This window comes from Emericellopsis atlantica (genome assembly GCF_019669845.1).
Source record: "Emericellopsis atlantica unplaced genomic scaffold F5Z01scaffold_4, whole genome shotgun sequence".
Taxonomy (NCBI): domain Eukaryota; kingdom Fungi; phylum Ascomycota; class Sordariomycetes; order Hypocreales; family Bionectriaceae; genus Emericellopsis; species Emericellopsis atlantica.
In genome coordinates this window covers 1,066,215-1,087,259 of record NW_025764706.1, presented here as the reverse complement: position 1 = coordinate 1,087,259, position 21,045 = coordinate 1,066,215, and the positions used below count along the sequence as shown (strand labels likewise).

The 21,045-nt window shown below is 53.8% G+C and overlaps 7 protein-coding genes across 7 annotated transcripts; 2 read left to right on the top strand and 5 right to left on the bottom strand.

The window, feature by feature from the left end:
* The first annotated feature begins 300 nt into the window (after positions 1 to 300).
* F5Z01DRAFT_413937 (uncharacterized protein) lies at positions 301 to 2,615 on the top strand. Its single transcript, XM_046259578.1, has 3 exons — positions 301 to 750; positions 800 to 2,516; positions 2,586 to 2,615. Exons 1-2 carry the CDS (start codon positions 529 to 531, stop codon positions 2,501 to 2,503), a joined length of 1,926 nt encoding a protein of 641 aa, XP_046121676.1. The 5' UTR covers positions 301 to 528; the 3' UTR covers positions 2,504 to 2,516; positions 2,586 to 2,615.
* On the bottom strand, positions 2,542 to 5,265 carry F5Z01DRAFT_413898 (putative choline kinase). Its single transcript, XM_046259577.1, has 3 exons — positions 5,030 to 5,265; positions 3,363 to 4,795; positions 2,542 to 3,317 (listed from the first exon to the last, which is right to left on the bottom strand). The coding sequence occupies exons 1-3, from the start codon at positions 5,139 to 5,141 to the stop codon at positions 2,580 to 2,582; spliced, it is 2,283 nt and encodes a 760-aa protein (XP_046121675.1). The 5' UTR covers positions 5,142 to 5,265; the 3' UTR covers positions 2,542 to 2,579.
* Positions 5,266 to 5,965: 700 nt separating this feature from the next.
* On the bottom strand, positions 5,966 to 7,724 carry F5Z01DRAFT_413842 (HAD-like domain-containing protein). The gene is made up of 3 exons (XM_046259575.1): positions 7,233 to 7,724; positions 6,876 to 7,178; positions 5,966 to 6,829 (listed from the first exon to the last, which is right to left on the bottom strand). The coding sequence occupies exons 1-3, from the start codon at positions 7,538 to 7,540 to the stop codon at positions 6,010 to 6,012; spliced, it is 1,431 nt and encodes a 476-aa protein (XP_046121674.1). The 5' UTR covers positions 7,541 to 7,724; the 3' UTR covers positions 5,966 to 6,009.
* A 1-nt stretch (position 7,725) lies between these two features.
* On the bottom strand, positions 7,726 to 9,105 carry F5Z01DRAFT_413846 (uncharacterized protein). The gene is made up of 2 exons (XM_046259576.1): positions 8,804 to 9,105; positions 7,726 to 8,754 (listed from the first exon to the last, which is right to left on the bottom strand). The coding sequence occupies exons 1-2, from the start codon at positions 8,884 to 8,886 to the stop codon at positions 8,064 to 8,066; spliced, it is 774 nt and encodes a 257-aa protein (XP_046121673.1). The 5' UTR covers positions 8,887 to 9,105; the 3' UTR covers positions 7,726 to 8,063.
* A 504-nt stretch (positions 9,106 to 9,609) lies between these two features.
* Positions 9,610 to 11,254, bottom strand: F5Z01DRAFT_747772 (uncharacterized protein). Its single transcript, XM_046266972.1, has 4 exons — positions 10,848 to 11,254; positions 10,453 to 10,798; positions 10,223 to 10,400; positions 9,610 to 10,188 (listed from the first exon to the last, which is right to left on the bottom strand). The coding sequence occupies exons 1-4, from the start codon at positions 11,088 to 11,090 to the stop codon at positions 9,783 to 9,785; spliced, it is 1,173 nt and encodes a 390-aa protein (XP_046121672.1). The 5' UTR covers positions 11,091 to 11,254; the 3' UTR covers positions 9,610 to 9,782.
* A 336-nt stretch (positions 11,255 to 11,590) lies between these two features.
* On the top strand, positions 11,591 to 13,834 carry F5Z01DRAFT_741648 (uncharacterized protein). Its single transcript, XM_046266861.1, has 5 exons — positions 11,591 to 11,889; positions 11,945 to 12,530; positions 12,579 to 13,100; positions 13,167 to 13,479; positions 13,529 to 13,834. The coding sequence occupies exons 1-5, from the start codon at positions 11,621 to 11,623 to the stop codon at positions 13,564 to 13,566; spliced, it is 1,728 nt and encodes a 575-aa protein (XP_046121671.1). The 5' UTR covers positions 11,591 to 11,620; the 3' UTR covers positions 13,567 to 13,834.
* Positions 13,813 to 18,925, bottom strand: F5Z01DRAFT_646939 (C2 domain in Dock180 and Zizimin proteins-domain-containing protein). The gene is made up of 2 exons (XM_046262942.1): positions 14,844 to 18,925; positions 13,813 to 14,796 (listed from the first exon to the last, which is right to left on the bottom strand). The coding sequence occupies exons 1-2, from the start codon at positions 18,790 to 18,792 to the stop codon at positions 14,189 to 14,191; spliced, it is 4,557 nt and encodes a 1,518-aa protein (XP_046121670.1). The 5' UTR covers positions 18,793 to 18,925; the 3' UTR covers positions 13,813 to 14,188.
* Between the last annotated feature and the right edge of the window lie 2,120 nt (positions 18,926 to 21,045).

Below are 21,045 nucleotides of genomic sequence, written 5' to 3'. Positions count from 1 at the left end.
GACGAGGAAGAGAGAGAGAGAGGAAAAGAGAAGTCCAAGTTGTTACCCAATTCTCTGTGGGTAATGCTGTCAAGCGTTTTGCTGGCGAGTGTTCCGTTGCCAACCAACGGCCACGGTACACCCTTGTCGCCTGACGTGGGATTTCGGGGAGTGCACCAAACAGTGACGTTGGCCAGGCAACCGCCTCAAGGTTCCCCTTCCCACAAAGTTACCGGGGTTCAACCGTGGCAATCGATAACGATGATTGATTCAGAAGCGGCGCACATCATGGTGGGGCACGCCGCTCATGGTGATTGATCGTCCATGTTCAACTGACGACATGCAGGCAAGGCGGTTTCGCGATGGGTTCGCATGCCGGAGGTTCTTCCTCGACAAGACTCGCACACTAACCCCTCCTTCTTTCCTTTGTTTGTGAGAGTGTATACGCCGATATTTATACATATATATACATATATTTCTAGCTTTGCCTCCTAGCCGTCCTTGATGAAACTTATCTGTACCTAGACACCCCGCAGCCGACTCGCCACCATGGTTCTGAAAAAGTATGAGCTCGAGGGCACCTTGGCCGAGGAGAACCTCATGATCAAAGCCGGAACACTACGGGACGAGAACCCCTTGGACACCAGCGAAAACTTCCAGGAATTCCTGTTAGCGTGTCGTCATGGCGACCTGAAAAAGTGCCAGGAGCTCATCAACCTCGGCGTGAACATCAATGGGAAAGACAAGTTCGATTACACGCCGCTGATTATCGTGCGCTCCACCCCGTCCCGACGGCGTCCAGATGCTTACGTCTCTCCAGGCTAGCTTGTGCGGCCACTATGAGTTGGTGCGACTACTCTTGGAGTCCGGGGCGTTGGCTGAGAGGAACACATTCCAAGGTGAGCGTTGCATCTACAACGCTCTCAACGACCGGATACGGAACCTTTTGCTCCAGTACGACTTCTCCAAGTCGTCAGATCCTTATGTATACTGGTCAACACATATCTCCTCCCTCATCAACAACCCCAACGGGTTGACCGACATTGCTCTCATTGCTGGTAACGACTCTTTCGACATTCACAAGTTCATTCTTGCTGCGAGAACACCGTACTTTAACAAGAAGCTTACTGCACAGCCTGAGACGACACAATGGAAGCTGTCCGCTGCCATTCCCACCGAGGCATTCCAGATCGCGCTACGATACGTCTATCTCGGTGCTGTCCCGAGAGACCTCGTTGCGCAGTCCAGTGCCGTGTCAGAGGAGGATGTCCTCAAGGGATTGGATAAGCTCAGCAAGCAGCTTGAAATTGAGCAACTATGGGAAGCAATCTTAGCAGGGAATGACAGGCGACTAGCCCGTCAGAGGTACGAAGACGAGGTCCGGCGGGCGCTCCGGCAGATGGAGTCTTTCTTCCAGGCGAACGTTCTTGGAAGGAAGATGGTCGTTGACTCTGACCGCGTGGATGAAGTGATCTGGAAACACGACAACTCCATTTTTGCCGATGTGCTTCTACGTGCGGACGAGCCATTAGCTGAAGATGAGGCATCGCCGCAAAATGGAACAAAGCACGCAGCCGTCAACGCGCAGGGCATACCCATCGGTCCTGCCGCAGCAGCAGACACCACAAATGGCACCACGACAGCTAAGCCTCGCAAGTCGGTCCTCTATCCAGCTCACAAGGCGATGCTCATCCGAAGCGAGTACTTTGAGAGGATGTTCTCCGGCGACTTTGTCGAGTCCCGGCGCTCTGATAACCTACGCATTGTCACTGTTGACTGCACGCCCGAAATCCTGGAACTGATTCTCACATTTCTCTACACCGAGAGTACAGATCGCATTTCTTTGGACCATGCATTAGATCTATTGTACGCCGCCGACATGCTCTTCCTCGACACGCTCAAGTCCAAGGCGGCCGTTGCCATCTCCACCCTCGGCAGCGGCTCCTCCAACGTCAACATTGGCGAGCCGACAGACGAGAAAAAGGGCGTCGAGGTCGAGCCGGTGAACATCTACGACGTGATCCGTGCCGCGTGGGATCTCCGCGTGCAGCGTCTCGAGGAATTCGCGGCGCGCTACCTCGCATATAGACTGGAAGACTACATTGACGACGACGAGTTTCAGGAGATGATCCAAGAATCAGCAAGCAGGATCAAAGAGCGTCAGGAAACGGATACCATTGAATTGCTCGACGATATCCGCTACTACCTGTCCGAGAGGTTTCGACTGCGCTTCGAGGATACAGGGCTGGAAGATGTCATGGACGAGGAAGGGGAAATCGACGCACAGGTCGCTGCGCAGATTGCGGACGCTGCAGAAGGGCAGGTCAAGCAACCATCCGCAGATGTGGCGGGTACGAACGGGTGGAAACCGGAGGACAAGGACCTCGACGCTGGCAACACGGAGAAGTTGAAGGAAGAGGAGGATGCTGACGACGATGATGAGTTTGTTGCTGACGCGATGAGTTATCAGAACCTTCTCGGCAAGATCGACATGATGCTAGAACGTCTCAAGCTAGATGCGTAGAATCAATTCACATGTGCGTACATACGCAGCTGTGTCAAACATTTCTCTTGAACCTCTTATCTAACGGCGGGCTCGTCTAAAGGTCCACAAGCTTGATCCTCGATCGCAGTGGCTCTGGCAGCTCCTCCCTTTGAATGAGGCCAAGCTGTACAAGATCACCCCAGAAGAACAGGGCTCGGTCCTGCGAGTAGCTCAGGTAGTCGAACTCGTCGTCCTCCTCCTCCGCGTCTGTGCCCAGTGGCTCTCCCGTCTCCAAGCCAGGCACCTTGGCCTGCACGCAGCCCCAGGCGGCCCAGAAGAGACTGTTGGCGGGACGCCATAATCGAGTCTCCTCGAGAAGGGCACGGACTTGCTGATCGGTACGCTCTTCACGTGCACGCTCGGCAGCGCTCCATCCTCCCGGAGGCGCGCGCGAGTCCAACATGAAATCAACGATGGAACTCGTGGAGGGCGCAGATGTCAGTGTCGGTGGTGTCTGAGGAGTTGACGCTCCTCTGCCGGCATCTTGGGGGCGGAGCTTGGGTGTCGAGCTGGCGAGAGGGAACTGTGGGCGATGGTCAACGTACGCTTTCAGGAAGCGTCGTTGCTCTTCGAGCTTGGGATAAGCAGCCGTGTTCAAAGCCCATGGGGTCTTGGCGTCGTGGTAGTTGTACATCCATTCCGTGAAGTGGTTTGCGAATTCCTGACCCGGACGACTGGCGGCAGAGTATTCAAAGTCGATGACGATAAGCTGCTTGTGTTTGTTGGCAGGTTGCAGAAGGGGCGATTTCTCGTCGTCGGGTTTGAAGCGGAGAATGTTGCCGTATTGGGTCTGCTGAGGTTAGTCAATGTGAAATCATGCGTGAGTAGCAACACTAACATCATTGTGGGCAAAAACGAGCCCATCATTGAGGCTCTTCGCATCTCCGTACTGCTGTACAAGCCATTCCCGGTACTTGTTGGCCACGGCCAAGAATTGCGCCCACGGCAGACCCAAGACGTATCCACCCGTCTTCCAGTTGTGCACGACTGAGTTTCTGCGCTGGTCCTCTCCGGTCGTCTCCTCGTACTGCTTGTCCAGGTAGGTGACAATCCTCGATACATTGTCCAGCCAGCAGTTCCAGTTCTTCCAAACAGCAGGCCCAGCTTCCCGCTCGCTATCCAACACTTCAACACCATCGTGAAGCTCGCGCATGCGCTTGGCAATCTGCTTCGATACGTCGGGGTCGCGCAGTTCGGCAGGTGTTAGGGGAGACGCGTTGAAGTACTGCTCGAAGCGACCGTTCCGGAATGTGCCAAGCAAACGAGGCCCAATCTTCTTCCGCGCCAAACGCTGCAGCACTTTGAGCTCGTTCTCTCGATCAATGAGGTTGTCGGCTTGCGGGCCATATATTCGAAGGAGGAGTTTTGCCGGCTTCTTCTTGCTCTGCTCGTCGTCTTCGAGCTTCGTGGGGGGCGTGACGACGTAGACAGCATTAGTGAGGGCGCCACTGAGACGCTCCACATCAATACTCTCGCCCGAATCCAAGGGAACTCTGCGCCAGCCTTTGAGTCGCAAAGTATGAGCCGTGCGGATGATCTCGTTCTTGAAGGTGATCCAGCATTCGTGATCTCGCCTCGACTTGGCATCTTCCGTATCGAGCAGGTTCACCGTGCTTGTGCTGAAAGCCATCGTCTTGGAGTTGTCAAGCCAGACGTCGCAATCTGGTACAATGGCATCTCCATCCACATAGTCGGTATCAGACGAGGCCGTGCGCTGCAAAGATGACCGACGCTTCCTGTGTCGCGGCCGGGAAATCTTTGGCGCATCACGAGAAATAGAACCAAGACCCATGGCAGCCATAGAGTCGTCGAGTATTCTCTGAAGCTTGTCCAGGGAAACATCACTGGACTGGGAGTCGATGGAGTCGGATCTTTCGCGGCCGCTGGGCGTTGCTTTCGCCGAGTCATCGTCCACTGTGGTAGGCGAGGCCGACTTGCGTCTGCTGCCTCGAGACCTCTGCTTCCGCGCCGACATGCGCAGCCGTTCCCTCTCTATCCAGTCGCTCACTTGAGACAGCAGCTTCTCGCTGTAGTACTTGTGTCGATGGCCATGACCGTGCTCCGGTGGTGGGTTGCCGCTCAGGGGTTCATCTACAGGGCGCAATGACGGCGAGGCGTCGTCGCGCGTGGATGACTTGGACGATTGAGGGACTTGCGATGGCAGCGATCGGCCACTCAATCTGCGACTGTGACTAGCGCGGAACTGTCGATGAGTGGCATTGTCATCATCTATGAGCGACGGCTCAGGGGTTGGCTCTTCTATCTGGACAGCTGAGAGAGAGAGTAAGCCAATGTTTCAAGTTCCATGTCTCAGTATGTCTGGTATCCTAGCATCTTTGTGTGTGTGAATATATAGCGCAACTGCTAATATCCCAGGTATTGTTGACGTACAAAGCTCGGACACAGTCTGCCTGAAACCTTGTGAGTGGAATTTCCCTTGGTCCAAACTCAATGAACCCACGTCTCTGGAAACCCTGCAGAACCTCTACCACTAGGATCACGTACCTTTGAGAGTGCCACTGGCTGGTGGTGTTCTTTCGCTATCGTCTTCGGGCTTCATGGCTGACCGCAAGGGTTGCTGGCCACTTGCCCCGCCGAGGCCGCTAGAAGCAGACATGGCGAACGTGGTACTGGCAATGGCTCGTGAGGTGTAAGTGAGGGGGAGCAACGGTCAACCCCGTCTTGGGATGTTGAAAGCGGACAATTCAGTGTCGCGCGCGAGCACTGATGAGGGGCAGGTCGATGAAGCTGGCGGTCGTGGGGAAATGGGAAATGGCGCGAAAAGATGTCGGCGGTGTAGTGGGCCTCGCGGTCGGAGCCAGGGCCGCCACGGTTCGGGGACTGCCGAAGGGAGTGGAAGCGGGATCAACTATCAGGAACGTGAACTTGAAGGGTGCCAGTATGTCTATTCATATGGGTTTGCTTCGTCGTAGGATGTCGCTTTCTTTTGATGAAATTGCTATGCACTGGTATGTTGGCGCCAGCACAATTCGAGGTCATACTTGGCGACTGCCAGCGAAGTGTCATGTGGACAGACCCCGAATCATGTCACGTGGTGTGATGTAATGGCGTCCTTCCTTCAGATCTACGAGGCAGCATTTCCACCGGCCAAGCCTGTCAAGTGATTTGACCCTGACCAACCATTTTACATGTTTGCTCTGCATTGCATTGGTAGGCATTTCGCCTGACGTTGCACGATGCATTACGACGTCAAGCATCACTACAGGGTGGTTTGCAGACTTGTAAAAAAAAGGATGTGCGAGACCCCCTGCAAGCCTCAAGGGTCCTGCTTCTTGGCGGCATGTGATCGAGTGCTTCCCGCACAAGCAAGTCGCAAAGTAACTACCCTACATCACATGCACCCACGCAACCTAAACGGTAGCCTTCGCCATGTTTGATACGCGAAACTACTAACGATTGAGCTTTGGACATGGCCTTTCATATTCCACTTACAGTCCATCCAGGTTATTCTATAGTATCCGCCACTACATGTTCTCAACAGCCTCTCTAGTAACATCAATCCCCTCGTTCCTCATGGCCCAAACGACGGCGTCAAGGACATCGTCCACAATAACTGCCGGCTGCCATCGAGGCTGCCTCTCCGCCTCTGTCTGGCGCCAAACCCCCGTCTTGACCAGGATCGGCACGTACTCGGTCCCGTCCTCGGGCTGGAACTCGAGCGCCCCGCGAACATCACTCTCCGGGTTGTCGCCGATCATGTACACCCTGCGCAACGGCTCGGCCCTCCCGTCGGCCGCCCCGTTTGCTCGCAGGAGACTGTCGTGTGCGTATTCGTAAGTGATGCGCGAGGGTTTGCCCATGTATTTGAACAAAAGCTCGTGCCCGGTCGACTCCTTCCAGACACCGCGGAAAGCGTGCAGGAACGCGCCGGTGCCGAAGCGGTTGATTGGGTGCTCTGTTTTCCATAGAAGGTCCAGGTTGGATATCCACACCTTGGGTTGGCCATCCTGTTGCCAGCCGCCATTCTCCAGGGATTGATCGCCATTTTTGTGAGATAGTGTGCCGAGATAGCCCTGATGCGACGCGAGGATGTCGTGGATGATTTGTGTCTCGAGTGACCAATCCCGAGGGTCGTTGAAGATGAAGACGTGGTCGATCTTCAAGTAGTTGCCACTCTTCAATTCGGCTGCGTCATAGGCCATGGCATCTTTGCCGCGCCATAATTTGGTGCCATTTGGAAGCGCCCGGCCTTTGGAGTTGAAGATATGCTTGGGTGTGAACGGATAGATGTGCTCATACTGCTCGAGCAGATCTGTCGACGTGATGACATTCTTGAAGCCGTACCTGATGGCTGTAAGTATTGGATCGTTCTTGGGGCATGTAAACTTACGAGTGAGCGATCTCTCGAGCTCTTTCAGGGTCTAAGCTCGTGATGTAGATGGTCTGGTCCTCTTTGGCCTGTGTCCTGAATTTTCGAAGTGGCGTGTGTGATTGAATGACCCGGTCACCAATAAGATCATCCACGCCATCGATACCGACCTTCTTCTTCAAGCTCGCTGCCTTCTGTTCTTCTGTGGTGTTGCCGCCGCCATTCGTCAAGAACAGATACCTCGAGTCATGGTCCCAGCACAACCGCAAGGCAGACTTGGCACTGTCAATCTTCTGATCACCCAGATGGAGGACGCCATCGCAGCTTGACGACAGGTCAGCACATTACCCTGCAATCAAAGGTTTCGGGAGTGCCTACTCGTAAAGGAATCCGAAGCTCCTCGCCAGCTTCTTGGCCTCCTGGGAAAAGGGGCTAGCTGTTGACGATGACGTAACCGGCCACACCGGCTGCTCGTCGAGTGTGCGCCTCTTCGCAAAGTTCAGCTCGAGATCACCATCCGGCGAGTCACTGGCAGTGCCCTTGAGAAACCGAACGGCTGGTGTGGTTCCGAATCGACGTGCCGCGCACGGGGCGCAATTCCGCGTTGAGTCATACGCGCGACGTGCTGGTTGCCGTGCTGCTCGCGCGATGGCGCCACAGCGAGGGAGCGCACCCAAGAATGTCATGATTTGGCTCTTCAATCGTCACGCTCGACTGCTGCGATGGTGACGGAGCCAGTGTCGCGAGGTCGCAAGATGGAAAGGTTGAACGTTGACTGTGTGCGAGGAGGCGGGCGGATGTGAAGCCGCTGGTCTCCACTATAAATTACGGCGACACGAGCAAGAGCTTTGGCTCCGAGCGCATCCTCTTGTTGACCTTCAACCTCTCAACTCTCGTGCTCAATCCATTATTAAACCCTGGGGCTCCAATCAAAAACTGAAAACCACCAAGCTTCGAGATGTTGCCGCCAGCAATGCGATCTTTCCAATACGTCCTCCAGCCTCCAGCTCCACGTCTCTCCCAATCTCCGTACTGCCCTCCATTCACAAGTTGTCTGAGCGATAGCTACATGTCTGATGATGCAGACTGTTGTCGTTCGCCATGATCTCCTTATGATCCGCACCGCATACCCAGCAGAACTGATACATGCATTTGATGTCTGGTCTCGTCAGCGTCCTTTGTCGTGCCCACAAGATTCACATGTTGTCACTAGTGGCCACATTTAATACGGCCATTCCACGGGCCCAAGCAAGTCCAGCAAAAGCGATGGCGATATCTGGTGCCTAGGCTAGTCAGCATGGAGACTTGCTTCAGGCCCATAACTATGTGGTTCACACAGTGACACTGCAGAACTCTCATTGTCGACACTATTCGAAAGAAAGGTGAAATTACAGAGCATATGGGCACTGCAAAGGTCAGCATGTTGATCACTAGAGGGGGACACGGCAATACATACCACCCTCCTTTCTTCTCAATGTTACTGGCACATTTGGGGCACGGCTTGGTTGTTTTGTTGATGGTGGCTTCGTTTTGCTGTTCCTGCGCCCTGCGCTTGAGGGCTATACGCCTCATTTCCTGCGCCTCTCGCTGCTCCCGATCAATGCGTTCGGCTTCCTGGCGGTCAACCTCAAGCTGCTCTTGCTCTGCCGCGCGCTCGAGCTCGGCGCGGGTTCTGAAGTTGGCTGGATCCTGCTGAAGTCGATCGTAGTCGTCGCAGGTGAGATCCTCGTGCCACGGTGTTCGATGCACGAAGCAAGTGCGGTGGCGACAAAGATTGCAAAGTACAATCGGTTGCTCAGCACCGCCTACATGCAGCTGGCCAGAGTTGCAATCTGGGCCTGAGCACCAAACGAACTGCTCGGTGCTGCCCACAACTGCTAGAACGGCGAGCAGCTCGTACCTGATATTCCTGTTAGCCCGTCAAGTGTGAAAGACCCTCAGATACCTACCTTTCGAAGTCAAGCTGGGTTGCGTATTCTTTGACGTCCTCGAAGCTTAGCACTGTATCGCATTCTGGGCATGCAATGTCCATCCATTGTTTTCGCTCAAGTTCAGCGTGTATGGAGTCTGCAACACATCTACTGCAAGTCCGAACAGAGTGCGCGCAGGACGAGGTGACGGTGCTCGCTGGGAAGTCAGCTGCAGGTAGAAGCTCAGTGCAGAGGAGCCGTCTCTAGAATGGCTTTCAGTGGAAGAGGTCGGGATTCTGCCTCGTGAGGTGGTGGCTCAACCATTTTCTTTGATTTCCTCAGCTTTAACCTCGGAGCTGGGAGAACCGCCCTCATTGCCAGGAATCGGATCGCTCCAGATTTCAGGGCTGACTGCGCCATAAAAGCATTTACTGAGAATTAACATATTTCGCGGTCGCGTTGGCGCTGAGCTGGGATGTGAATGTCGCTGAGCTCGTGACTGGGCTGGGGGAAGGTGAGGTGGAATAAAGAAAGGGGAGTAAGTTACTGAACAGCTCAAAATGTCAGGTACCTTAAGGAAGGTAGAGGATCCACAAACTCGCCAGCCTGAGCAATTCAGCCAGTCTCTGCTTTCCGTCTCATACCTTACTTACCAGGTAGTATTAAAGGTGCCTTACTTTACCTGGTGCTACTTAGCAGTGACACGTATTCTCCAACAGCATTTGTTGATTTGGTTCACATTGACGCATCTTTGTACTATGACTGAACACTGGTGCTCTGGTCCATCACATTGGCTTGATGTTTGTGGATCAAAGAAATACACCCTGAAATGCATTCATCTACTGGGTATCTAGTTGCCCCGGTCAAAGTCACTCGATGGCGTGCCCCTTGGACTCCCTCTGCACGGACTCTACTTGCTTTCCCCTTCCCATGCCTCCTGATAGCTTAGCTTCGTTTCTCGGCTTCCACAAACGCCCACAACTATGGTACGCTACAGCTGAGTATCTGAGCCCCTGGCTTAGTGCAGCTTGACTAAGCAAAACTGGTGGGTGAGTGTGGGTGGTTTGCCCGTGCAGAATGTCTCCATTGCCGCTTGTCCGCCCCATGCGACTAGCATACGAGGCGGGCGGACAGTCTTGACGTGTGGGTTCTTGTTCGATTCTGACATCCGAGAAACGTGTACCATGGTAATTCCAGGCGATAGGAGACAGATTGGCTCCAAGTGCTCTTCGACATAGCCGTGCTTGGAGCCTGAGCTCACCTTTGCCAGGTCGAATCGCTTTCTGTTGTTCAGGACATCCTCGCATCGCATTTTGTTGACGTTTGCGAAGAATTCTGGTGACGTCGAGATGCGTCTCGTCTTGTCAAGCTCGCGCGCGATATTTGTGAAAGTCGAACTCGACTTGGTGGGGACTGCACGCGATCTTTCGCTGAAGTTGTGCCGCTGGGATGACACACGATTCAAGAATGTCCCGGTGAAATTCGCCAAATCTGTCTTCGGGACAGAAGATGCCAAACAGTTGTGAAATTATGGCGGCGGTTTCCATAAGTTGCTTCTTCTGCTCCCATTCGAAACATTGTGTTGACACAAGCGCCGTGAGTGCCCCGGCATTCCAGTTGCTGATAGCAACCGCATCTGTTGCAGAATGTCAGTGCTGTAGCTTTGAGGAGAAGATGGTCCTGCGTACCTCGTTTCTTGGTAACAGTCGTGGCCAATGCTTCCGCGATCCTGTGACACATTGCTGTTTCTGAGGGCATGCAGCCAAAGAGTTTGCCTCGCGGATGGCCAAACACGTGAGAATGCAATGCTCTCATCATCATAGCAACCAAGATGTCTTCGTCTGTTTCAGAAAGCGTCATAGCAACGCTGATGTCCAATTCTGCCCTAACGAGGCCTTGGAATTTGTGTACACCCCGAGGATCAGCTCGTGCCATGCGTCGGACATGATTGCTGCACTGCTCTGCAGTGGTTGGAAGCTTTTGGCAGGTATCTTGGGCCCATGCTTGAACACCATCGACAACTTTCTTAAAGGCCTGTCCAATGTCAGCTAAATGCTGACCCATCTTGAAGAGTCTAGCCCACGTCGTTGATATCTTCAGGTGTCAGGTCCTCGTGGAATGGCTGCAAGGCGAATATGTGCGTCTGGGCGTCATTGAGTTGCTGGCGTAGAGCGGCATTCTCCTTCAGAAGTTTTGACTCCGCTGAAGCAACCGCCTCACTCTTTGTAGTCAGTGCCGTGAGATGCGCACCCATGACTCTCCAGTTGTTAAAGCACTCGGCTACCATTTGCTGGATACCTTGTTCCTCTTTCGCTTTCGCTGACATTGCTTCGACTTGGGCTGTCCTTAATGGCTTGGTTTGATGCTCAAATTGCTTAAAAGTACTGTGTATCCTTTCGTGCACCGTAATTGGCAATATGTGAGGGAGAAGTCGACGAATATGGCCAGCAGCAAAGGCAGAAATCAAGGTCAGGGTGATGATTCGTTGCTTTGAAGTAAAAATGAGAGAGAGCTGAGATTCTAGTAGACGAAGAGACTTACCTGGACCCTGCTTGCTTGCGTAATGTTGTTTACGCTCAGCTCAGTTCGAAGCAAACATGAGCCTTCAGATGATTTCGCCCCAACACGCACACAATCGGCTCTGTTGCCTGGCCAATTGGTCTTCTCACCTCTTCTTTCTTGTTCTTCTTCTCTCTTCTCACTTATCTCTTTCCGTTTTTATTTCCTGAAGAACTGTAGGTTTTACTGAGGCCCGAAGCCGCGTCACGACTCGTAAGCTCAGTCAGTAACATATTTGTTGGCCGACTATGCACGCACTGACATACACGCATTCAGACCGAACTTACCACGATCACCATGAAATCTCCCAAAAAGGCTCAGGATGGCCGCAAGCTCATCATAGGCATTGACTTTGGTACTACATACTCGGGCATCGCCTGGGCAGAAACCAAACAGCCGGACAGGAACACGGCTATCACCACATGGCCCGTCAGCGCCACCTCGCCGGAAGGCGAGTCGTCTGCCAAGGTACCAACCAAGCTGAGGTATACCAAAAAAGAAGTCCAGTGGGGTTTCTCGATCCCTGGAAACGTCCCTGAGAATGAGGTTGTCGAATGGTTCAAGCTGTGCGTATGACCGGTCCAGATTGACTCTTCAACCGGACTGACAGTCTTCCTCTAGTGACCTCGACAAGACTACCAAGGCTATGACCCAGAGTAGTCAGAAGCTGTCTGCCCGTGGTGGCCGTGCTCCAGCTCAGCTGGTGACTGACTTCATGGAGCGTCTCGGTGCTCATCTGCACTACATTCTTCAGCACAAGCTCGGAGACGCTGTACTCAAATCCACACCCATGGAGTTTGTTGTCACCGTGCCTGCCATGTGGAGTGATAGCGCCAAAGATCTCACAAGACAGGCGTGTCAGAACGCACCCTCGCTCGGTGCAAATGGTCGGCTGATTCACCTCGTATCGGAGCCAGAGGCGGCCGCACTCTATGCGCTCCAAGGTCTTGATCCCCATGGATTGAAAGTCAACCAAACTATCCTACTCGTCGATGCAGGTGGCGGTACGGTCGACTTGATTGCTTACAGAATCAGGCAGCTGAAGCCAATTCTGGAACTTGAGGAGGCCGCTCCAGGAACAGGTGGTATTTGCGGCTCGTCTTGGCTCAACCGCCGATTTGAAAAGTTCTTGCAAGACAAGCTGTGCCATCTCGATGGCTTTGGCCAGGAGGTTGTCTACGAAGCCGTCGACGTATTTGAGAAGAAAGTGAGTGAAGCGTAACCCATGACCCTCTTTCACTTACTGATTTTCCAGATCAAGCGCCAATTCGCTTCCAAGACTCCGGACAACGAGACCTTCACTATCCCCTTGGGCGGCGTGGCCAACTCGGCACAACTAGGAGTCCGCCGAGGGAGGTTTGCCATGAAAGCTTCCGACGTTCGCGAGATCTTCAACCCTGTTGTGAACGAGATTATCAAGCTCATCAAGGCTCAGCTGCAGTCTATTAAAACTCCTGTCACGGTTGTCTTACTCGTTGGAGGCTTCGGAGCCTCGATGTACCTGAGAGACAGGATCACTGACGCGGTAGGGAAGACCGTGCGAGTTCTTCAGCCCCCAAATGCATGGCAGGCTGTAGTTCAGGGCGCCGTGCTTAAAAGTCTAGCCAACAATGATCCGAAGACGGCGCCGGTTGCTGTGCGAGCGCGCAAAGCTAGACGGAGTTACGGTGTGCTCCTCCGTGCGGCGTATCAACACGAGCTTCATGCGCACCTTGCGCACCTCAAAGACTGGGATGAGTTTGCAGGCTGTCATCGTGTGCCAGTAATGTACTGGTTTGTCAAATGAGTAAGTCAAATACCACTATCACGTCAAACTATACGACAGCGGATTGACTGGTTTCAGGGTGATGCCGTGTTGGAGGATAGAGCCGTGCCTATCTCCTACGAATTCACTCAACATGTCCACCTCGGCCGTCCCTTTGAGCTCGAGATGGCAATCAAGTACGACCGAGCAAACAGAACCCTGGCAGGCGCGGTCATAACTCAGGACAAAGATGTGCTTGATTTGTCCACGCTCCGCGCAGGGCTTGGACATATTCCAGAAGAGTCTCTATCGCAGGGTCTCGGTGCAGATGGATCGCTATACTACCGTCTGCAGTGTGAGGTGCATGCGACTTTCAAGTCTGCTTCCACTGAGTATTCGCTCTACTATAATGGTAAGCATTGGCTGCTCGTTGTTTTGCTATAGTATACTGACAGGCACAGGTCGGAGGTACCACACCGTTACTTGCGAGTATGCCTAGCTTTGCTCGATGACTATCAAATGGACAAGGGAGGGATTAGCTCGGATTAGCTTGTATTTTGCTCAGGGAAAGTCAATTTAGTCGTACAGGAGAGACCTTTGACGTGGTATGGTGACGGGCAATTGAGTTCGACAATCAGGGTTTGGGGGCACTCAGTGTCCATGTGATATCATTTTGTTGCTTTGCAAGAACTCGCCTTCATCGGCCTGGATGAAAAGTTGAGACAAACGTGTGGACTGGCAAGATGGTCGTGGTTCGGTATTATATGGATTCGTCAGTCAAACAAGGCTCGCAGATAGGGTAATACTATTATCAACATCTTTGCACCGATCCTCTCATCCCTATATCCCGAAACGTATCGTCCCGCCTTGCAGGAGACGATGCAACTAACAACAAATCAAATCCACTGGATCTCGCCGGCCATGCAACGGGTGGTATCCTTGAATCAAACATGTACAGAGAAGAGAAATATGCTTCGGCCTCCTGTCCCTCTCGTATCAAACGAAAGTCCTTGTCCCCCCAGGAACACTCATCCACTCGAGAATGGTCGCCCTCGTCGACGCCCCTGGAGACTGTCAAATGCCACATTATATCGCCCAAAGTACGCTCGAAAGTAGTCGTCCTACTCTTCGTCCAAGCTACCCATGGTGGCGTTCCTGCTCCTCTTTCCGCCCAGCTTCAACATGCTGAGTCGCTTCCGCACACTGTTCTTCTTGATCAGGCCTTGACCACCATTGCCTTCCGATTCCAGATCGTGGCTGGATGCCTGAGATGGCCGCCGGAGGTCTGCAGTGATGGTCGTTGTCGTCTTGGCACCTGCGGCAGCCGCGGCTTCATCGCCACTAAAATGCCGGCTGAGTTCGTCGTTGGATTGGGCCCGGAAGAAACTACCGCGCCGTGAAGTGTCCTTGCTCATGGCCCTGCTGCGAGGACTCGCGGGCAATTCGACGTTCGGAGGGAATGCAGCGGAATCTCGGTGGCCATCAGACATCCTTCTCTTGTTGAGGAAGCTTAGACGCTTGCTTCGCTGATGAACTGACACGGGTCGTGCGACGGAGGCTTCTTCGGTCCTGACACCATTCACGACAGACGCGATGCCAGGTGTAGGTGTGCTGGTGCCGTTGGGTGACGATGGTGCCCTCCACGTTGGCGTAACACTGTGTGTGTATTCACGCAATGGTTGTGGCGGGGCGAAGACGGCCATCTCAGGCTCAAAGGTGCTCTCAAAATCTATGAGATTTAGCTGCGGTCCATCGCAATGCCTCGGTAGTACTTACAGCTCTGCAGCTCCTCGTGTCGGTGGTGAAGAAGTGCTTTGTCACTGCGTGCGAAAGTCGCCAGGCAGCGTTTGATCATGATAGCATGATCTACCAAGGCCATCTTGAGAGCTACGTCTTGAGGCTCAGCTTCCACCTCCTCCTCGTCTTCCGTGTCGTCGTCGTCATCTCTCTCTTCACTGCCAAGATCGCTTGCGGCCTGCCTCTTCGGCTGAGGGAGCAACTGACGGTAGCAAGCTACACTATGTTCGGAGTTAGGGTTCACGGAGACACTAATGGCATCTAGCAGTAGAGCCGCGTTCTCCTCGTCGCCTTCAGCCACGCGGCGTTCCAACGCTGTCATCTCCTGTGTCTTGCGCACAATACGCTCCAATGCCGTCTCGTGAGCAGTCAGCGTAATCTCAGACTGCTCAATGATCTCGCTACGGCGCAAGATCGTCGGGAAAGGCTCAGCAGTGGTGTAGACGGTCTTCTCGGAGTAGTGCTCGTGCACAGGGCCCTGGGTGACCCTCTTTGTCATGATCGTAAATGTCTGTGGGTGCGACGATAGGACGAAATCCCGAATCACCTGCGCAACCCTGGTTCTCTGAAACACGGGGTGGGCGAGGTCACGATGAGGTGCGACATTCGAGATCACCAGATATTGGCCCTCGACTTCGTCAACGTCGCCGCTCGCGACAATGCGGGCGTTGGGGTACTGCTCTTGCATGCGGTCTGTGAAAGCAGAGCCCTTCTCACGAAGGGCGCCCTCGTAGATAAACTCCTTATCCCGGACGCTGGCTGGGAACCCGAGTCCTTTGAAGACCACCTTGAAATACTTTGAGCTAGCCCTGTCGCTCTTTGAGATTGTCTCATAGATGGTGGCTATCGCGCGTTGCGTCCGAGCAAGCTTGGCGAAGTCAAAGACATTGGTCTCGTATTGCGTCTGCAGCTCCTTATAAGCGGTCAATGCATTGCTCCATGATTCACCATCCTCATAGTGTTTGATCATGTCGAAGTAGATCTTCTCTTTGCGCTCGAAGGCTGTCTGCGCCGGAAAATATGGTTCGAGCAGAGGAGTCGTTTGCTTGGTAGGATCCCATTCGTACAGATCCGCGTGGAGGCGCAAAGCCAGCCCGGCTTCAGCATGATTCCTAGTTGCAGCCTGAAATTCGGCAAGCTGATGCACGTATCGAACAAAGATCTCCTCTTTCTGCATGTCGCGCAAAAACTCCATCAATCTCAGTTGGCTGATGAGGTGCGAAGCGTCGTTGGTGCTGTCACTGCTGTGCACAGCCGTGAGGAGATCTAGGAACTCGTCCACAGTTCCCACGAGCTCCTGGAGTGCATCGTACAGAGGCTCGGCATCCGATTCCGACAAGGCGCCAAAACGCTCCAGCAGCTCACTCACAAACAACTTCTGGACGATGCTCTCCGTGAGTGGCTTGGTTTTGAAGAAGTTGTCCAAGCAATCAATGACCTCCGTCTGAATGGCGGACAGATCTTCGCTCAAAGCCCACTCGCTGACGATCATGGTCTGGAGCACCTCGACGGCCATCTTGCGAAGCCCCTCGTGAACACTCAGGCAAAGCTCCACGATCGGCCCAACCAAAGTAGGGACGTACTGGACCTGGTATCCGCCCATGCGTTCTAGGCCATACCGGTCTTGCTCTTCCGGTGTCGCATCCCAGCCGATGGCCTCCCATGTCGTTCGTAGTAGTTCGGCACCATGCTCTCTGACATCCCCAGCAATCTTCCAGATCGCGCGTCGCTTCTGTTCGGGGAAGGTCTCCAAAGCCAGCGAAGGGCTTCCCACCAACTTGAGCAGCGTTGTGAAGAACATCTTCCAAAGCTCGGTGTTGAACCCTTCTGCGTCATCGGGATCTGGCATGAAGGACTCAAGCATGAGGTCGGCAATGTATTGCAAAGCTCGCATCGTTGATTTGTGCTGATAAATGCGCACGCTCAACCAGTCTTGCGGGAAGGCCTCTCCGTTAAGAATACTAAGATGCACCTGGAGGAGGTTCTCTAGCATCATTGCCAAATCTTCTTCAGTCAACTCATCAAGCTGCATGCCAGCCGCGGATGTCGATATTGCAGAGAGCACGGCGGCTAGTTCAGCGAGTGCTTCGTCGTGCGTGAGCTCGGCAGCCATTGTTTTAGAAGGGAAGGGGTAGGAGGTCGGGAAGAGCAATGACAGGCGGTTGCGTGGTTTCTGTTCTACAGCCAGGAGAGCCAGGTAAGAATCGATAATCCCAGGAATATGCTTTGGAACTTCAAGCCCAAGATAGTCAATCTGACTGGCCAGGACGGAGCAACACAACCGTATTTGCGCTCGCCATTGATCGTTAATCTCCGGTGCGTGCCCCCAGTGAGGCGTGATCCAGCGAACAGTGTTCGCGACAAGCACGGAACGCTGTTCGGGGTCTGAGAAAAGACCTATCTTGGAGTAGTTGATGATCAGGATCAGCTTGTACAGCACCAACTTGCCCTTCACATCGGCGCATGAGTCCACAAAGTCGATGGCAATGTGTAGGATCTCTTCCGCACTAAGCAACCCGACTAGCTCAGGGAGCCACGTATGGAAGTGCTGCACTGCAAGTGTCTGACTCCCGACCAGAACGGGTGAGGTGTTGCGCATCATCGCATCGAGTGCCTTGAAAATGGAACGCAGGTGGCGACTGAAACCCGTCGTGGAAGATTTGAGTCCTATGCCAGCCTCCTTGACCTTCTGCTGCCCCCTTGAGTGGGTGATGAATTTGAGTATGTGGCGAACCACCTTGAAGGTTGCTCGCAATTTGCGGGCTGTCTCGGGCTCTGTTGGATTTTCAAGTAGCCTGGTAAACGACCGCACCAGACAAGGCGTAGCAAAGGGAAAGTTGAACTCGTTCTCCGCGTAACGGTCGACTATCGGCCCAAGATTGAATCGACGGTCGTGCACGATGTCTAGCACCCGGACCAATGCAGTGAAGACGAGGTCTTCATATTCATCGTTGCCCGAGTACTCGACCAGAATCCCAAAGAGCCCGTTCAGCACGTCGCTCAGTAGCTTGACCACCTCAATTTCAGGCACGAATATCAGCTGCCGTAATATTGGCGGTATATTGTCTCGGGGCGTATCCTTCCATCTAAGCAGGCCTAGCACCACTCGATCTTGGGAGAACTTGGTACTGCAAAGGTATGTATCGACAAAGAGTGTGGCAAGAGGCCCAGTCACCTCGGCAGAGCGCTCGTTGTTACCGCGTGGCGTCCATGGTAGTGATAGGTAGCCGCCTTTGCCGACAGGGCCGGGCAGGGGAGTTGACGTGTGCTCGTCAATCTTATAGAGAAGCAGACCATGCGTGCCGTCGCGGACAAAAGCCTGCTGATCCCATAGGGGAATGTGGGCGACAGCGAAAGGTGGATTCGGCATGTTACATAAGAAGAGGACAACATGCGCGTTACACACGTCGCTAGGCGATAGCGAAAGCCGCAGGATCTGGCCCCATGCCTCGCCTCTCTCGACTGCTACCGATTTGAACGTAGTCAAGGCGTCGCCGTTCGACGAAGCATATATGCAATTTTCAATGCGCTCCCCTGAGTTGCGGCGAACCTCGGCAGTGAGCTGAAAGTTGATCCCTTGCGTAGACGCCGGCATGGGGGTGGCGCTACCACCGTATCGCGAGAGAAGATTCTGCCTAGCTAGTGTTGCTTGGTTGATGGTCAGGTAGATGTCCGAACGTGGTTTCGAGGGGGCACCGGAGAAGCCCATGCGATTCGTTTTGCTGACTCCCGCGAGAAGTGTTGGAGTTGCCTTGATCAATGCATCCGCATCAGGGTGGCTGAAGCTCCTTAGGTAGATTTGCAAGCGTTCGCCTCTGTTTGATTTCTCGTAATGAGTCATCGGGCTGTCCATAATTTCCCTAATGATGGGATCCCAATCATCACCGTAGTCGGCTTCATTCGTAGGCTTCGGAGTCCGCGACCACATGCTCACCACCTGCTCGAACTCTTCGTCTTGTTTTACAACGTTGTTGAGTTTGAGAACACCCACCCCTAGGGTTCTCTGGGCTACTTGCGTGTCGCTGACTGGAGCGCCTGCCTTTGTTCCAGCAGTGCTAGGCGGTCCGCTGTCGGTATCGTCGGTTGCAGGGCGTTGTTCGGACTGCTCGTTGACGGACTCCATTTTACTGGATGTACCCCGTGATATAGCTGATCGCGCAGTCTTGCTAGCCCACATGAAGCTCCGCCTAGAAGATTTGGTGCCAGGTGCCGACGGTGGCTTGACATTCTCCTTGCCGTAGCCATTGGAAGGGCCTGTTCCGGTTCTCGAGGCTGGCTTTGCAAATGCAATTTGTTGCGAAGCCACAATTTTCACCACAAGGTAAAGCTCAGACTCTGACGAGGGCGCATCGCCAATATCTTGGGGCGCAATATCCGCGAAGAGGGTGCTTGTCTGGGCATATTGCGCCAGGCTCTCCAGGGTGCCTCCAGCAGCAACGTCTACCATGAAGGGCTCTGACACGCTGGCCAGCTTGCGGCTTGCGGACTTGCTCACTAAGCTGAATAGCAGCGACGTCTCCTCGGACGAAGAACCCGCAAACCCCTTGACGTCCAAGTATAGGTGATGTCGCGTGCTGGGCTCGATCGCTGTCTGCGGTGGCTCGTCCAGCAAGCTCATGACCGACTGCAATTGCGTGATCTCGACGGCCGAGTCATCGCCCGTGAGGACTCGACCTTGGGCTTGAGGGTCCCGAACGATAACATCTCCACCGCAGAGCTTGTTGACCTTGACCAAATCCCAGACTGTCTTCTCGCGTAGCCGATCGTACTCATGCGCGGTGAGAACATTGTAGAGAAATTGCTGCCGGCTCAGATCAAGGTCGTTGATGAGCTGAGACAGCTGATTCAGACGGTCATACTGTCGCGTCAGGAGGAGTTCGTGGAGGTTCGTTGAGTGCCACTCCCTAAGACATGAACCAATTTCGTCAATCAAAGGTTCAGACGCAGATGTCGGTGTTTCGTCGCCCACTTTCAGCATGGGTACCGGCGCTGGTGGTCGTGGTGTGCTGGGGTCTCGTGTGACTGGTATAGACAGCTTCGCGAGAGGGTTGTTGGCAAGGTCCCGATGTGTTTTTCGCGACCTTGGCGAAGCCTGTGACGGCCCATCACCGCTAATGGCAGCGGCCTTTTCGTCGGTCGGATCGGTCTCGTCGTCCGTCTCGCCAGATTCGCCCAGCAGCTCTCGCACCTCCACGCAGCTTCTAGGGAAAATGCCACTAAACACGCGCGCCTCAAGGGTTTGTCCCTTGACGGATGTCAAACCGGCCAGCAAACTAGGTGGCGCAACTAGATAGCCGCGCAACCAGTTGCCGTCCGGCGTTTCTTCGATCACATATAGCTCATCGCCAATCTCGAGGGGTAGGTCGGCCGGGCTCGAGGGTGCGAATGGGTATGTCGCGATAGCGAAAGCAATTCGGGGCAGCGGCTGCCAGGGCATTGAGGTCGCCTAGATCGTGTCTCAGGTGCGCTGCTTCGGGTGGTGGGAGAATGGCTCAGGAACGCGGCAGGATTCGTCGATCCAAGTCGCGCGCGAGGATGTGAAGTCGGGCGAGGCGCGACGGCGAAGGCATCAAGGTACTCTTGTCTGTGCAGCAACGGAGTCGAGGTTGAGTAGGATAATTAACGAGAATTGACATGCAAATCTCACACTGGGCTGAGATGAGTTTGTTTGGCCGTCCAGGTGCTTGGCTTGTTACTGAGCAGTCAAGTAGCGGCCTTCATCCAAATTTCTCGACGTCGTGCGACCCCTGAAGCCGCGCTTCTGGCTGGTGTACCTGGCCAGGGTCGTAGGCAAACGGCTGCAAGCCCAAAAATAAAGGAACCAGAAAACGTGGCGCACAAGCACTAGTCGCAATTAATTGAATACTAGTCGAATCATGATTGTCTATTTTCCCCCTTGAGTGTCAGCTTCAATGCTGGTGCCTACAGTTTACTTGAAATACAGTACATGTACTTGCACAGGATCTGTCTTTCGGTTGGCGACGCGCCTGCCGCCAATGTGACCTCCAGTCGGCTTCAGTGACCGCAAGGGACGATAACCTGACCACTACAGTACTTGTAGTACCTTATGCTCGAGATCGGCACAGTGCCGTATATCAACATCAAATTCTGTTTACTAGTACCCTGGTAATGATTGGTGAAGAAACATACGTAGTAAGATAGGCTTTTGATGCTATAATAG

Coding starts and splice junctions, on each gene's coding strand:
- F5Z01DRAFT_413937 (XM_046259578.1), top strand. CDS start 529: ATGGTTCTGAAAAAGTATGAGCTCGAGGGCACCTTGGCCGAGGAGAAC. Junction 751..799: donor ATTACACGCCGCTGATTATC/GTGCGCTCCACC, acceptor ACGTCTCTCCAG/GCTAGCTTGTGCGGCCACTA.
- F5Z01DRAFT_413898 (XM_046259577.1), bottom strand. CDS start 5,141: ATGTCTGCTTCTAGCGGCCTCGGCGGGGCAAGTGGCCAGCAACCCTTG. Junction 4,796..5,029: donor AGCCAGTGGCACTCTCAAAG/GTACGTGATCCT, acceptor TCTCTCTCTCAG/CTGTCCAGATAGAAGAGCCA. Junction 3,318..3,362: donor TCGTTTTTGCCCACAATGAT/GTTAGTGTTGCT, acceptor GACTAACCTCAG/CAGACCCAATACGGCAACAT.
- F5Z01DRAFT_413842 (XM_046259575.1), bottom strand. CDS start 7,540: ATGACATTCTTGGGTGCGCTCCCTCGCTGTGGCGCCATCGCGCGAGCA. Junction 7,179..7,232: donor AGCTTCGGATTCCTTTACGA/GTAGGCACTCCC, acceptor CCTGTCGTCAAG/CTGCGATGGCGTCCTCCATC. Junction 6,830..6,875: donor GCTCGAGAGATCGCTCACTC/GTAAGTTTACAT, acceptor TACAGCCATCAG/GTACGGCTTCAAGAATGTCA.
- F5Z01DRAFT_413846 (XM_046259576.1), bottom strand. CDS start 8,886: ATGGACATTGCATGCCCAGAATGCGATACAGTGCTAAGCTTCGAGGAC. Junction 8,755..8,803: donor ACCCAGCTTGACTTCGAAAG/GTAGGTATCTGA, acceptor CAGGAATATCAG/GTACGAGCTGCTCGCCGTTC.
- F5Z01DRAFT_747772 (XM_046266972.1), bottom strand. CDS start 11,090: ATGTCAGCGAAAGCGAAAGAGGAACAAGGTATCCAGCAAATGGTAGCC. Junction 10,401..10,452: donor GACTGTTACCAAGAAACGAG/GTACGCAGGACC, acceptor ATTCTGCAACAG/ATGCGGTTGCTATCAGCAAC. Junction 10,189..10,222: donor CACCGGGACATTCTTGAATC/GTGTGTCATCCC, acceptor CTTCAGCGAAAG/ATCGCGTGCAGTCCCCACCA.
- F5Z01DRAFT_741648 (XM_046266861.1), top strand. CDS start 11,621: ATGAAATCTCCCAAAAAGGCTCAGGATGGCCGCAAGCTCATCATAGGC. Junction 11,890..11,944: donor GTTGTCGAATGGTTCAAGCT/GTGCGTATGACC, acceptor GTCTTCCTCTAG/TGACCTCGACAAGACTACCA. Junction 13,480..13,528: donor GTATTCGCTCTACTATAATG/GTAAGCATTGGC, acceptor TGACAGGCACAG/GTCGGAGGTACCACACCGTT.
- F5Z01DRAFT_646939 (XM_046262942.1), bottom strand. CDS start 18,792: ATGTGGTCGCGGACTCCGAAGCCTACGAATGAAGCCGACTACGGTGAT. Junction 14,797..14,843: donor ACACGAGGAGCTGCAGAGCT/GTAAGTACTACC, acceptor TAAATCTCATAG/ATTTTGAGAGCACCTTTGAG.